Source organism: Caretta caretta, chromosome 21 (genome assembly GCF_965140235.1).
Source record: "Caretta caretta isolate rCarCar2 chromosome 21, rCarCar1.hap1, whole genome shotgun sequence".
In the NCBI taxonomy this organism is placed as follows: Eukaryota; Metazoa; Chordata; order Testudines; family Cheloniidae; genus Caretta; species Caretta caretta.
The window spans coordinates 14843600-14859498 of record NC_134226.1 but is presented as its reverse complement, the minus strand read 5'-3'; the positions used below and the strand labels follow the sequence as shown (position 1 = coordinate 14859498).

Below are 15899 nucleotides of genomic sequence, written 5' to 3'. Positions count from 1 at the left end.
TCCTAGAGAATTGTTATGGTGGTGCCTGCGGCCACGCAATCTTCTGGAGACATATGTTCAGACTGTCATGGACATGTAGGAGGGTAGCACAACAGTAGAGAGAACAGAAGAAACTGCACCGACAGTGAGTCATTCCCTGGGAGGGTGGGTCTACATCAAGGATCAGCCTTAAGCCCATTCCTGTTTGTGACTATGGTGGACACCTTGACTCAGTAGATTAGGGGAGATGCTCCATGGAGCATGCTTTTCACCAATGACATTAGATTGTGCCATGAAGATAAATCTGAACCGAAAAGGGACTGAGAACTACGGAGGGCTGCATTAGATGAAAATAGCTTATGGGTCGGCCAACAAAAGACTAAATATATGCAACGCTCCATTGAGAGGGACAACGAGAAGCCAGTAAAACAGGGTGGTATTCAGTTCATGTCTGTGCAACAACTTCCATAGCTCGTTCAGTGTTGAGTGATGAATGTGGATGTTAGGAGTCGTGTGACGAGTCCTTGTTGAAATGGAGGGGCTTCACGGGAATTCTATGCTTGAAGGATATGCCAAGTAAACTAAAGAGCAAAGTGATAAATTCATGATTAGGCCAGCCATGATGTATGGATCAGAAGGCTGGCCTGTGAGAAAGAGAGAACAATCACTGCACACTGCTGAAATGAGAACCCTGGGTAAGATGAGAGCTGATAGGCTATGCAATGAAATGGTATGAGCCATGATGCAGGTAGCCCCCATCATGAAAAAGCTGAGGGAGTATCACCTGATATGGTTGGTCATGTGAGATGACAAAATATGGGATAGGATGGCCAGAGAGTACCAGAGCTAATAATCGTGGGACAAAGACCACAAGGAAGACTTAGAAAATGGTGGTTTGAGATGCTGAAGGAGGACATGGAAAAGGTTGGTGTCAACTTGGAATACCCACTGGACAAGAATGCTTGGAGACCAAGAATGAGAGCCACCGACCCTGATGGTTGGGACATGATGAAGGCAAGGAAGCAGCAGCATATAACAATTTGCATTCAGCCACTTCATTGCTGTCAGACAGCCTGCAAGAAAGGCTGAGGGGCAAGTTTTGAAATGATAACTAGCTCCTTTCATCAGTAGATCTTAAAGCACATGACAAAGGAGGCCAGTATGGGGAAACTGAGGCACAGAGAGGCAAAGTGACTTGTCCAACGTCAACCACCAGGTCAGAGCCAGAAATAGAAACCAGATCTCTTGAGTTCCTAGTCTGGTGCACTATCCACTAAACCCCACTGCCTCCCAATGAGCTCTATTTCTATTTAGCCTCCTAAATGTAGCAACCAGGTTTTGCTTAGCAGCCATCAGCTTCGAGAGCAGGATGAAATCAGTGGCATTGCTTTGCCCCGTTGTGATTGGTCTCTCTGAGTTCACAGCTTTGGCAGGAGAAAGGACAACAAAGATGGCAGCAAAAATTAGCAAGGCCATAAAATATAAGCCTGATGCTCTAAAACCAACAGACTATCAGAACTTGGCGGGAGAGAAAGCATTCCGTCTTTCTATCTGATGCACAGTTACCATCCGTGAAAGGTCACCATTCACCAGCAGCCGCCGTGCTGTGGTATTTGAGATTGAACCTGTCAACTATTTAGACATATGCCCTTCAGGGCAGGGACCATCAAGAATAGAGCTGAGCAAATACTGATTTTCCAGTTTGATGGACAAACTGAAAAATAAAATAAAAATCACTTCCTTTCAAACCAAAAATGAAATTTTCTTGGGTTTTCTTACCAGCACAAAACAAAAATGAACAAAATTCATTTCAGGTTGAATGAAATGTTTCATTTGACCCAAAACAAATTTTTGTTGTTGTTTTTTTATTCTGTTTCGTTACTTTTTGGGTGCTTTTTACCCTTTTTTAAAAAAAATTAAACAAATGGAGTGAAATTTAGAAATGAATCATGTTGAAATGAAAAGTCAAAACATTTTGTTTCAAAAATGTCTAAATGAACCATTTTAATTCTGTCGAGGGGGGAGGAGGTTTCCCCTATTTTTTTATTCGTCCGAAACTATTCGTCAAATTCAACTAGAATTCCCAAATAGTTTCATTTGGGGGCAACTTTATTATTTGACCAAAAATAATTGCCCCATTCTAGTCACACCTGTAGGTCAGTAAAACATGTAACACAGTGGGTTCCCGATCTCAGCTGAGGCTCCCAAATGCTAGCGTAATACAAGTGCTAATAAAGACATGGGATACCGCTGTTCCCCCATACGAAGAGTAGGAAATAACTGAGGGACCTTAGGTCCCATTGTGTGGTTACTGTTGACCAAGCTGATTTTGTCAATTCAGAATTAGACTGGCTGCTGTCTCCAGGACCCCAACCAGACCCCCTTTCTCTTGGCTGTAGAAATTCCTGTTCCCAGTGAATGATTGGACCGGGTAGCTCACTTCTGCCTGAGTGGCACTTTGCATCTGCGACAGTCACACATAAAACACAGACTGGCTTTTTATTCCCACTTGTAATGGATTCTGCATGCGCCCTGCATCATCTCCGACCCTGCTCCCATGGAGGTCAATCGGAGTTTTGACACCAGTTTCAAAGAGAACACATGGTGCTTCTTTGTGTACTTGCGTTGTTTTGACTAAAGGATGTTTATGGGAATATGCGCCTTTTCCAGACATATTGCCTAGCTTGCGCTTTTAGCACCTCAAGCTAAACAAACAGCAGAAGATCATCTGTCTAGACAGCTGGGCAACACAGCCTCTTCTATCCCAGTTGCTGACATGCTCGGAGCTGTAATGTGGCTACCGTAGGAAAGCAATGCAGCTCCTTGCCAGGGTGCCTTTCATTCATAACATTATTCATAAATTATGAGGTGTGAGAACCCTGGTTATGGCAGAAAACAAGATCTATACGGAGTGAGAAATATCGAAGAGAGCGTCACTCTTCGTTAGCTCTGCCCTCTGCTCTACGGATTAGCGCCCCAACGCTGTGCTTTCAGGCTCCTGGGATCAGCCCATCCAGCCATGAGGCCAGTGGGTGATCTTCTCAGCACCCATGCCCAGAGGCCTGTAGGCCCCTTAGCAGAGTCCAAATAAACACATATGGGGATGTTACAAAACTAAGGCAACCTGCCCTGCTAGAACAGAGCTGGGCACTGTTAGAATATTCCCACTCACTGAGGAATAGCTCATTTATTCCAGCGCTTCCCCAGCTGACGTGTGCCCATGTTCCCAATGAGGAGAGGAACTCCCAGTTTACATTTCCTGCCTTGGTTGGGGTTGCCCTGGCCCAGGACCATCTTGCAGTATGGAGCATCTGTTAAATGCAAAGCCGTCGAGGCCTTTCGTACAGCAACGTTCCCAAACAGGAAAGAGCTGGGCCAGAGAAACTGAAGGCTTCCAGTGTCAGGGGATCAAGACACAGTGTGCCAGGGCCTGAGAGCAGAAGAAGACTCGATGGGTTTATGAGACTGTAAAGTGCAAGGGAGGAAATATTTTCCACCCCACTCTGGGTGTTTTCTTGCCAGACTCCAGAGCAGCAGTGATATTTTAATGCTTGGGCAAACAGATGAAAAGTTTTTTCCAAGGCTTCCTGAAACCAAGAAGGCCACAGAATCTGTCGGGAGGTGCTGAAGGCAGCACGTTATTTATCATCATTATTATTATTATTAAATAATACTCTTGGCTAAATGTTACAAAGGGTTTAGGGACTTGAAGATGCAGGCAGGTACCCTAGTGGGATGGTCAAAAGTTCCTAAGCAGGTTAGGTGCCTATTGGGTTGGGTCCCTAAGGTGTTTAGGCCCTTTACTAAATCCCATTAGGTGAGTATCTGCATCTCTAGGCAATTAAATACCTTTGTAAGTCTGGCCCTATGTTCCCTTGGCCATGGCCTCTGCAACCAGCAATGGTTGCTTCTTGCATTGTGCAGCCACCCCCATCCACAACCTCCCCCACCCCACTGCCCTCACGTGGAGGAGCCCATCTCTGCAGATCTAGCCCTAGGGGCTTGGCTGAAGAGTCTCCCCGAGACCTACAAGGCAGGAAACGTGGGCTGTGGTGAGATGCTCCCAAGCAGGGGTGCTGAGAACCCCCACAAGGGATCCAAGCCAGGGTGTGCAGCCATGGCAGCCCCTCAGCTGGTGCTGTGCATTGTGGTGGTGCAATGGGAGAACTCACCCTGGTTTTGGTGTTTCCATAGCTAAGGATTAGCAGCAATCAACTGGGTTATTTGGGGCCAGATGCCATTGATATGTGAGGGGCAATGGAGAAAAGCAGGTCTTGGATTAGACCACAGGCACCTGATTCTTACACCAGGAATAGACCTGGCCCTCAGGGTGCGAACATAGAGACTAGGAGTACTTGTGGCACCTTAGAGACTAACCAATTTATTTGAGCATGAGCTGATGAACATCTGATGAAGTGAGCTGTAGCTCACGAAAGCTCATGCTCAAATAAATTGGTTAGTCTCTAAGGTGCCACAAGTACTCCTTTTCTTTTTGCGAATACAGACTAACACGGCTGTTCCTCTGAAACATAGAGACTACAGCTGCATTCTATCACACACACACACACACCCCAGCCCCCCATACACACTCCCTCTCAGGTGCTGCTCCAGCCAGCACGGGAGTCTCTTTCTGCTCCTCCAAGACAGCCAACGAGTTGTGGTCAGGGTGCAGTTGCAGAGGAGCACACAGCAAGCCAGACTCGGAGGTTATTTACACCTGTGTGCAACCAAGACCGATCCAACCAGCTTCATATTTACAGTGGCCCAGCTGAGATCAGAACCCACTGGCTCACGGAGTTGCCCAACTTCAAAACCCGCAAAGGTTTCCGTTGGCAAAATTCAGCAGGACCAACTCCAAAATGGTCAAAAATGGGGAGCCGGGCCCCAAAACATTGTGAGATTTTAAATAAATAAACAAACTTTGGGATCTTTGTCTTTACCTTCCAGTTTGAGTCTTTAGGTTACTATCGTTATTAATGCGTATTACCGTAGCACATAGGCATGGGTCAAGACCCCACCATATTTAGATGGTCAGCTCTTTGGGCAGGGACCACCTTTTGTATCATCCTGTCCCAAGACTAGGGCACCTAGATGCTCCAGGCGTACAACAATAACAGTTGTGCTAGGTGCTGTACAAAGGCAGAACAAAAAGACAGACCCTGCCCCATGGAGCTGACACTCCTGGGTCACATTTTCAGGCTTTTCTCTGCTACCAAGAGGGCTAGGAACATCCACTTTCTTTTTAAGGCAAGCTGAGATGCCCATGTAATCGCATGATTCTGGGACCTGGGGCTTTAATTAAAACATCAAATATTGTGAGACTCGTTTTTAAAATGGTGAGGGGCTGGCTTCCCTGCCAACTCAACAGCCTTCTCCAGGGGCATGCACCCTCTACCCGCAACACAAAGGGCAAGCAAGACCGCAACATCCCTTTTAATCGTGCAGGTTGATCTCACAAACACAGGCAGTGGGAGAGGGTTCGAAGAGCCACAAGAATGATTAAAGAGTTGGAGAACCTGCCTTATGATGAGAGACTCAAGGAGTTCAATCTATTTCGCTTAACAAAGAGAAGGTTCAGGGGTGATTTGATCAGTCTGTGAGTACCTACATGGTGAGAAAATATTTAATAACAGGCTCTTCAGTCTAACAGACAAAGGTGTAAAACGTCCAATAGCTGGAAGTTGAAGCTAGATAAATTCAGACTCGAAATAAGATGTAAATTTTTAAGAGTAATGATAACTTACCAAGGATCATGGTGTGGTTCTCCAACATGGGCGACTGCTAAATCAAGACAGGATGTTTTTCTAGAAGATCTGCTCTAGTTCAAACAGGAATTAACTCAGGGCAGGTCTGTGGCCTGTTCTAAGCAGGAGGTCGGACTGGATGATCACAGTGCTCCCTTCTGGCCTTGTAACCTTTGAAAAGCTCCCGGCACCGGCCTGGCACTGACCTTGTGTCCCTGCAGTGTTCTGTTCTGTTCTGAGCTCATTTTCCATTTTTCCTTTTCCTGCCTAGATGACCTGGACATAGACGACTTCCAGCTGGAGTTTGAGGAGTCAAAGTTGCACCCCACCATCCAGTGCACACCCAGCCCTGGTGAGCAGCAAGCTGAGGGGAGACCCCTCCTCTAAAGCACAGAAATAAGACTCGAGGCTCTTCTAATGCAGCTGACTCCCACGGCCTTTCCCCTACATCCCACCATTCGCTACATACACACGTAGACCAGAATCCAGGCTGGGTCCTGGGGGCAGCAGTGGGATTCCTCTTTCCCAGGCTGAAGCCATGGAGCTAGTGCCCTCCCAGGTGGAGAGGGAGGACTCATGGCAGCCCCATCCTTCTACAGAGCTCTTCCCACTTCCAGCCTTTCCCTGCACTAGGGCCCATGCCTAGGAAGGCTGTATGTCCTAGCAGAAGAGGGGACTGGATTGGCCCCATCACACACTAGCATAGGAAACTGCAGGCCAAACCACCTACCCTGGTACCACACAGAGCAGCCAGTGCTTCACATGTTCACCCAAGGCTCCCGCACATGTGGGTTGCTTTGCAGAAGCTAGTCTTGAACTTCCAGGGGGAAATTCCTTCCCAGCCCCAAATATGGCGATCAGTTAGACCCTGAGCATGTGGGCAAGACCCACCAGGCAGACACCTGGGAAAGAATCCTCTGTAGTAACTCAGTGTCCCGTCTCTGGCTGGTGGAGATATTTGCTGCTAGCCATCGCAGACCGGCTCCATGCCATTGTAGACAGTCTCATCACACCATCCCTTCCATAAACTTATGAATTCAGAGTAAAGGGCTGACATTCAAGCCACACATCCCAGGCCATGCACACAGATGCCAGCACAGCCCTCCCCGCTTCTGCACTCCCTGACCTGCTCAGCAATGTTCACCTCCTCCTTATACACAGTGTGCTCTTATCCACTGGGCAGCACCAGAGCTCCTTAGACAGCTGGGGGGAGAGGACATTGGGGCAGACCTCAGGGGTAACACTGGAAGCACAGGGCCCTTGGAACGTCTCCTGGGTCAGAGGTGCCCTCGAGCGGGTCTAGGGCATTTGTTCTGACCCACTTCTGCTTGGTAGCGCTGAACAGGAGTGGGACCGGCTGGGTCAAGCCCTGGCTGGGATCAGGCCGACGTGCCGTATCAGCGACGCGACAGTAGGGTCGATGATGTTGGGCCTCGTTTCCTTGCAGGTCCCTTCAAGCCTTGCAATCAGTTGTTTGAGAGCTGGATCATCCGCCTGGGGGTCTGGGCCATCGCGCTGGTCTCAGTGCTCTGCAATGGGCTGGTCAGCCTGGCCGTCTTCGCCTCGCCCAGCTACCTCTCGCCAGTCAAGTTCGTCATCGGCTCCATAGCCGGGGCCAATATGCTGACGGGCGTCTACTGCAGCATGCTGGCTGTCGTCGACGCCCTGACCTACGGACAGTTTGCCAAGTACGGGGCCAGGTGGGAGACGGGGGCGGGCTGCAGGGCCACGGGCTTCCTGTCCGTCTTCGCCTCAGAGGCCGCCATCCTCCTGCTGACGCTGGCCACCGTGCAGTGCAGCGTTTCAGTCTCCTGCTTCCGGCTGTGTGGGAAGTCACCTTCCTTCATTAGCGTCAAAGCCGCCACGCTGGGCTGCCTGATGCTGTCCTGTGCAGCGGCAGCCTTGCCGCTCTTCTCCGTGGGGGAGTATGGTGCGTCCCCGCTCTGCCTCCCGTCCCCCGTCCCCGACGGGGAATCCTCCACCCTGGGCTTCATGGTGGCCCTGGTGATGGGGAACACCCTCTGCTTCCTGATCATCACGGGCACCTACATCCGGCTCTACTGCAGCCTGCTGAAAGGGGAGTTCGACACCCTCTGGGACTGTGCCATGATCAAGCATGTGGCCTGGCTGATCTTCACCAACTGTCTCCTCTACTGCCCAGTAGCCTTCCTCACCTTCTCCTCCATGCTCAACCTCTTCCTCATCACCCCAGAGGTCATCAAGTCGGTCCTGCTGGTGGTGCTGCCCTTACCTGCCTGCTTGAACCCCCTGCTTTATCTGCTCTTCAACCCCCACTTCCGAGACGACCTGCGCCTGCTTCGGCACAGGGGCCAGACCAAGGGCAGCTGCCCCCAGTCGTACGCCTCAGATGACACGGAGAAGAGCTCATACGACTCCACCCAGGCTCTAGTGACCTTCTCGGACGCCGATCATATATTTGAGGTGCCCGACGCCTTGGGTGTGCACCCGGTCCTGGATGCCTACAGCTTCCCCTCGGTGACGCTCATCCCCTGCCAGCAGAGGATGGGTGCCAAGGGGCAAGAGAGTGGCTACTCTGCCCGCCACCCCTGCCTGACCGACGACGAGCTGCTGATTTCCTCGGAAAGCAGGGATCCAGCCAGCAGTGGCCTTCGGGTCAGCTTCTTCCCCTCTCTGCCCGCACCGTCCTTCACGTCTCACTTATAAACACCCCGCAACCGGCCACGCAGGCAGCCCCTCATCAAATGAGCCAAACAAGAGCTCCCCCAGCCTTGGGGGGACGAGACGCAGGCTGATCTACGTCAGGCATCGACATGCCCCCATCGCATCATAACCCTGGGCAACAGGCAGAGCAATGCCTGGCAGCGCAGCCTAGTCACCATCCCAAGAGCTCAGGGCTTTCATGGCAGGATACAAGTGCATGAACGCACAAAGAAACACTGTGTCCCCTCTGCCCCTGCATAACAGGGGACCCCCTGAGCCCAGAAAGAGAGCGAGAGAGACTCCCCATCCTGGGATTTCCCTAGACAGACTCCTAGCATACCAAGTCACAGAGCAGGAAGGACCTGCAGGTAAGGAACCAAAATGCTTCTAGTCCAGGGAGATTCCTCCCCCCCACAAGGGAGTTACCCCCTAGCCTCTGTGGTGGAGCCGGAGCTCTTGCCAAGCTTGCTGCCCTCTGACCCTACAAGCTGTGATGCTGGCCCACACTTAGTCCTGCTGGTCGCGTGTTCTGGAAGAGGATGGGTGAGGGAGTGGAGCAGGTGGGAGTGAAGTGGCACCAGGCAGCACCCACAGCAGTGGCAGCAAAAACCCATTGCAACCCCACGGCAGGTGGGAGAATCCTCAGGCTTCGCACCTCGCAGGACACTTTACAGACACCCTCCGGTGAGCGCCGCCGTGCCCTGGGAGGGGAGTCAGAACTCTGCCTTCCCCGTTACGCAGCTGGGGAAACCAAGGGAGGGGATGAAGGGCAACGTTTTCAAAAGCGGCCGTTAATTTGGGGCCTTGCATTTGCCTTTCTCCAGGGCCTACTAGAGGAGACAACCACCCTTCCACAGTGCCAGCCTTCCAGCGGCACTCTCACAGCCCTTTGACCCCTTCCCACTGGAACTAATAACAAATAGGGCCGTCTGCTCCCCTGCCAGGCAGGATCTGCAGGCAAGTAGCTGACCCGTCACAGGCATGGCTGAGCCCGACTCCCTTTAAAGGGCTAGGACAGCTTTGTGATTGCTTACTCTAGCGTCCAGATCCTCAAAGGCACGTAGGCAGCTAACTCTCATTGGTCTCAATGGGCAGTAGGCCCCCTAAATACATTTGAGGCTCTGGGCCTCGGTGCTTCTATGGATAAACCCTTCCAGATCTTTTTTCCCCAGTTCTTTATTAGCCGAAATATGCATCCTCTCCCACTCTCCGGGCTGCCTGCCATTTGTTCTCCTGAATCAGTGTTAACATGATCAGCCACCATGCTCTGGGATATTGTCTTACTGGAGGTGTTAGTCTGCGTCAAGCACAGTCTGCTTTTAAAGGACACCAGATTAATATCATTCTGATCATTTATTTTTAACATTAATTCTACCCTATATCAAATACAAACCATGGACACATCCATCTGTCACATGCCTGTACTAAGAGAAACTCTGAATTGGATGTAATGCCTTTAATACACCATGTATATGTTATTGTATGTATATATGATGCCATATATAATATCCAGCATGCGTGCGTGTGTATATTATGTGTATATTTATATATAACCAGTTTCCCTGCCCTGCTGACCATTCCTTCACCCTGTTTGTGTATATGAACTGTAAAGCATCCTGTATGAAAGACGCTATAGAAAAATAAATTGTAATTTTAAAATAAGTTTAAAGTGCTGCAGTTTTCCCACAGAACAGGGTTAAAAAACCATGACTGGTTGGTTAGGTATCATTAACATTAGCATCTCAGCAAATAAGCTTTTGGGGGTACAGAAGAGAAGGCAAAACCAACACCGTCTGAGACAGAACCCTTTGGACTTGGCCAACTCCATTTTGCGTCTGTGATCTGGATGTAATATAGACAAGGCCCGAGAGCCAAACTGGGCTCACTCTGTGCATCTAATAAAGCTTCTGCATTCTGTAACACAGGCAAGCCCTGGAGTGAGCGAGGCTGGCAGTAGGAAAAAAACATCCTGCCAGCCTCACTCACTGAACCCATTTGCTCTGGATTCATTGACGCAGAGATCCCCAAGGCAGTTCGGAGTAGAACCACCTTTTAATTGTTCAGTAGGACTTCGTGCATGAGCAAGCACTCAAGTGAGGGGAGGTAACCGACTTCCACACATTCGTGTCACTCACTACCTCAGAATTGGTGCAGGCTGGGCTGTGCCCTGTCCCCCACCTTCAGTCCCTACTGGAGAAGCAAACTCCTGTTGAGCTGTGTAGGAAATATTTGGATGCAACTATTACTAGTACTCTGTTTGGGGGTGAGGGCAAGGGGGTCACTGAAGCAAAGGCTTTAGGCCCCCTGCTGCCTATACTCCGAGCCTGGCTGGAGGGGCTGGAGGGGCTCCCTGCAGCTTCTGGGAGAGCAAAGGCCTAAGAATTTAACATGTTCAAGTCCCAGCTTCACTGCTGAGTTTCAGGTAGGCAAAGACATGAAGGTTAGGCCTAGAAGTTAACAGACTAGTTCCAGGCAACTGTTCTCTTTTAAAAATCCAATCTCATTCAACTCTCTCCTCAGAGGATAAGTTGACTTTGAAGGCCCTGCCCAACCTCTCCTCCGCCACTCACTCCGTTCCTCCATGTGCCTGTCACTGCCTCATCTCTTTGCACTCAGCCCCGGCTGCTGCAAGCACCCCTCCTTTCTCCATCGAGCTCCCATTCATTTCAACAGGAGGCGTTGCAGAATTAGGCCCATGGATTCACATTTCCCTTCATGCTGCCCCTGTGCATGAAACAGCCTTCCACCTCTTCTGTCCTTCCGTGCATACTCTCCTCCCCCAGATTCTCTCTGTCCTGTGTTGCCAGAGAAGGGAACCTGTTTTCTCTGGGGTGGGTGAAGCGCTAGGTCGAGTTACAGAATTAGCATACAGAAACAACATTCCGCACTTACTAGCCTTTTTGTTCTGTGTTTGTACAGTGCCTAGCACAGTGAGTTTTGCTCCATGACTAGGGCTCCTGGAAATTATGGTAATACAGAAGCAATAGCACAAAGACACAAGAATTGCACATTCATCCACTTCAGAGAAACCCCCTTGTGGGCAATGACACTATAATGAAGCATCTAGTACAGTGGTCCCTAAACTTTTTGGGAGCTGGGGATACAGCTCCCGTGGAGGGGGAAGAGGGCACAGACGGGTAAGGGGGCCACAGCTGGGGGCAAGGCTAAGGCTGGGGGCAGGGCCAGGAGCGGAGTTGCAGCCAAGTGTGCAGGAGCTGGGGCCAGAGCAGAGCTGGGGCAGTTCCCTCCCCTCTCTCTGTGGGGGCTGGCCTGGGCCTCGCCATATCCCCCCAAACATGCCTTCACGGCCCACTAGTACCTACAGATACCTACAGTATCATCAAAAACAGGATAATGAACTAGATGAGTCTGATCCAGTGTGGCAGATTCCATGTTCCTATTCATAAAGGCTATTAGCCAAGTCAATTTAACATGTATGTCCTGCCTAAATATGTAATTTTCTAAGAGCTGTGGCTCTTGTCTCTAAGGCCTGGCCTACACCAGGAAGTTAGGTCGGTATAATTTACATTGATCAGGGCTGTGAAAAATCCACACCCAAGAGACATAGTTAAACCGACCTAACCCCTGATGTAGACAGCGCTAGGCTGACGGGAGAATTCTCTTGCTGCCCGAGTTACTGACTCTCGGCAAAGTGGTTTACCTGCCCCAACGGCCGAACACATGCCATTGGCAAAGGAAGCATCTTCTCTGAAGCACTGCAATTGGCGGGGGGGATAGCTCAGTGGTTTGAGCACTGGCCTGCTAAACCCAGGGTTGAGAGTTCAATCCTTGAGGGGGCCATTTAGGGATCTGGGGCAAAAATTGGGGATTGGTCCTGCTTTGACCAGGGGGTGGGACTAGATGACCTCCTGAGGTCCATTCCAACCCTGATATTCTATGAATTGAGCCACTACAATATTTTAAGTGCAGACAAGCCCGAATATAAGCTAGTGACAAAGCGCTTCCATTCACTAAACTACCGCTTAGTTCAGATTTAGTTTAACGGCCCACTTCAGGGGTGGTGTAAGATGGACATTTTCAGGACTTTGCCAGAAGTGCTCAGCACCCATAACTCCAACTGAAATCAACAGGATCGCAGTACCTCTGAAAGTCAGACTTCTTCCACGAACAGACTCCTTTGCACCCACACGCTAGTGCATAAGGGAACTGAAGCTGGTGAAACTTACACATGTTGGGAAGTCAGAAGGAAGTGAGGAATAGCAGTTGCTACTTTAAATTACAATTTCTCACGTAGCCCAGGTAGTTGTGTTTCTTGCTATGCTCTCAGGCTTTTTCAGCCCCTCAGGTTTCAAGATTACCAAACTTTAGATTCCTTTACATTCAATGGCCAAACGCAGACTTGAGGTGTAAGGTACAAGTTGGTGAGTGGATGCAAATCTGCACTAAGGGACTGGAAGGTATAAATGACACCAGTTTAAGCCTCCCCCTAGACTCCGCTCCAGTTTGGGCTGCAAAACGTTAAGCCATCTGCTCAGCTTGTGGAACTCTGATTTATGAGCTGGTTGCTGATTGCACAGGTGGGAAGATGGCTGGGGAAAGGGGGAGATACAGAGTATGCAATATGTCCACACTCACGTATCATTGACTATTCTTACTCCAACAAGGGAAACCGAAGTGTCTGCTACAGGCAGGTGTGCTGATGTCTCAATTGTGGCGGGAAACACCAAAATATTACTTACAAATTCAAATACATCCTTTAATTATGTGCTCCAATTTCTACTCTGTCATCAACCACAAAAACAAAAAAGCCAGACTGGCCATATACTGTCCATGGGCAATGTTAAGCAATTTCTCATTCACACAATAACCATCATCACAAGAGAACTCTAATACATATAAGACTGATTTATTATTCCCAATTCTGCCTTCCTTCACAATACTTAGGCACAAACAATGCAAGACAAACAAGAATACAAAACATGTAATGCTACTGAAATAAAATTAAAAAAACTTTAATTTGAAAACAAACCCCCTGCCATCGCAAGTATTAGGTCAAGCAGGAGACAAGTGAAACCTGCCATTGTTACGCATTCATAAAAATGTTTATTTACACAGAAAACCTCTATGAATCGAGGCAGGGTTTTTTCCCCTTCCTGCTCATATCATTTCCTTTCCTTTTCTGGGAGATGGCAGATTCTTTGGGAGTGCTAGCTTCACATTGGGTCACTTCCTCATCTGGAGTTTTGGAAGCCTGGTACATAAGAGACACAAATGATTCAAACAAAGGTTACCTTTCTTTTCTGTAACATTCACAGTCAGTTTGGAAGATCAAGTCTGCCCTAGAAGGAGTGTGCGCTTCCTGGAGACACACTAGCACTTCCTCTTAGAAAATTACTGCCAGACTTACACATTTATAACACAGTGTGTGGGGGGAAATATCTCAAAGCACTTCAGACTACGGTATGCAAATCCAACCCTAAAAGTGTATAAATTGACCAATTTAGGCTGAAAATTAGAAGGTTTCTAGCCATCAGAGAAGTGAGTTCTGGAACAGCCTCCCAAAAGGTTCTTCACCCCCATTGCTCCTAGCTAATGTTAAGACAGAGTCTGATAAATTTATGACCCACGTTATTTGATGGGGTTGACTGTGATAGCAGGGACTGGACTTGATGAGCCAGGAGGTCCCATCCACTCTTACGTTTCCTTCTGCCACTCTGGAACTTTCCCAAAATTCAGGAAGTCTGAAGAGTTAGAGTGAAGGAAAAAATGGAAAAATTTTGGGGGGCGGGGGGGAAGGGAGGGAGAAATCAAACCCTAGACATTCATTCTACTACATTTAATTGCAAACAAAAGATAGAAAAGAAAAATATCAAAAAAATTCAAAAAATTGGTTTTCAAAAACCAAAATGAAAAATTTCAATTAAATAGTTTTGAAATTTTCATTAAAAAAAATAATCAAGAAATGTGCCAAAAAACCATATTCCTATGAAAATGTCAACCAGCCCCAGTTAACTAGGTCTTCATTTAAAGTACCATCACTGGCATCTGGGTCATCACCCATGAGACAAATGGGGCAGCTCACATTTGAGACCTATTTGTTTCTCACTCAGGCAGATGGTCACACTTGGGTCACATTTTCAAGGTTGTTTCCCCCCCACAGCCATAACAAGGTTACGTCTACACTAGAAACGCTACAGTGGCGTAGCTGTAGTGTAGAGACTTGCTACAGTGATGGAACGGGTTCTTCTGTCACTGTAGTAAATTCACCTCTCTGGGAGGCTGTAGCTAGGTGGATAGAAGAATTATTTTGTCAACCTAGCACTGTCTACCCTGGCGATTAGGCCACCTTAACTACGTCTCTCAGAGGTGTGAATTTTTCACATCCCTGAGTGACACAGCTGGGTCAACCTAACTTTCTAGTGTAGACCTATCCTAAGTTCCCCTCCTCCCCTTTAATTACATGATCACATACACATGGAAATTTCCAGTACATGCATCTGACGAAGTGGGTATTCACCCACGAAAGCTTATGCTCCAATAGGTCTGTTAGTCTATAAGGTGCCACAGGACTCTTTGCTGCTTTTACATGATAACATACTATTTTTCCTGAGGACTCCCATCTCATTCAGTGCACAAGATGGACAGTGTTCAGAGAACAAATCAGGTTTGCATAGCGAAAGAAGCCGTTGTCTACAGCGTTAGAGGGCTTTCCCTTCACCCTCTCCCTTGTCTCGCAGACAGAAAGCAGAAGATCAGAAATCCAAAGTGCAGGCAATGCAATGTTTATTGGGGTTAGTTTCCAGCAAGCATGTGTCCCATAACTCTAACGTCGCAGAGCCTTGTTTCCCACTGTCCTGTCCCAGCCCTCCTCAGCAGGCATAATTAGACCTGAGATGCACGCCCATAGTCCCACCCCTTACAATTTATGGTCATGTTCTGTTTTGGGGGGTTGGGGGTCTTCATCCCATCTCTTTTGTACCCCATGGAAGGGGTAAGGAGTGAGGGGGTGCTATGGTCAGGGACAGGCATTTCTTTGGCCTTTTAGTGTTTTATACCTTCCTCCCAATCCCCCTCCCAACTGGTTGCTTGCCTTTGCCTTGAGATAGGGGTTGAGGCAGTCTTCGAGCGTGCACTCTAGTAATACTTTAACTGCTCTTATCAATGGGGCTGAGAGACTGTTACCCAAGGGATCTCCTTACCCTGCACCATTCACGGTCTCCCGTGACAGTTACATTGCAATGGACGTGCCAGGCACAAAAGCAAGACCTGTATGCATAGGAGACAGACCTTTCAAATGAAAAAAACAATCCCTGCATAAAGAGCTTACAGTTTAAGTCAGACAGGACTTTGGGACAGACAATGCTCAAGGATGCAGATGGGGAGGACAAGGCTTACACAAAGTAATGTCACAAGGCTGATTGTTTATATAGAGTTAGTTCCCCATAGTTTTAAAATGTGATGTAAATTACTAATTTAAGGGAGGAGAGTGGTCAGGTTAGGGGAGATCATCAAAAGAAATGGGGTGTTGGGATA

The 15899-nt window shown here is 48.6% G+C and overlaps 2 protein-coding genes across 8 annotated transcripts in view; one reads left to right on the top strand and one right to left on the bottom strand.

Annotated features, from left to right (window-relative positions):
* Positions 1-10067, top strand: part of LGR6 (leucine rich repeat containing G protein-coupled receptor 6) — a 203903-nt gene extending 193836 nt beyond the window's left edge. For all 4 annotated transcript variants that reach the window (XM_075121912.1, XM_048826916.2, XM_048826917.2 and 1 more), the window contains 2 exons: positions 5995-6075; positions 7171-10067. In XM_075121912.1, the coding sequence (XP_074978013.1) occupies positions 5995-6075; positions 7171-8408 (1319 nt within the window). In that variant the 3' untranslated portion in view covers positions 8409-10067. The remainder of the gene's footprint in view (positions 1-5994; positions 6076-7170) is intronic.
* Positions 1-15899, bottom strand: part of UBE2T (ubiquitin conjugating enzyme E2 T) — a 47495-nt gene that overhangs the window by 13686 nt on the left and 17910 nt on the right. For 3 of the 4 annotated variants that reach the window (XM_048826949.2, XM_075121914.1, XM_075121915.1), the window contains one exon: positions 13252-13617. The exons of the other annotated variant lie outside the window; for it this stretch is intronic. In XM_048826949.2, the coding sequence (XP_048682906.1) occupies positions 13489-13617 (129 nt within the window). In that variant the 3' untranslated portion in view covers positions 13252-13488. Of the gene's footprint in view, positions 1-13251; positions 13618-15899 lie in introns of those variants that run through there. 4 annotated transcript variants of the gene reach the window in all.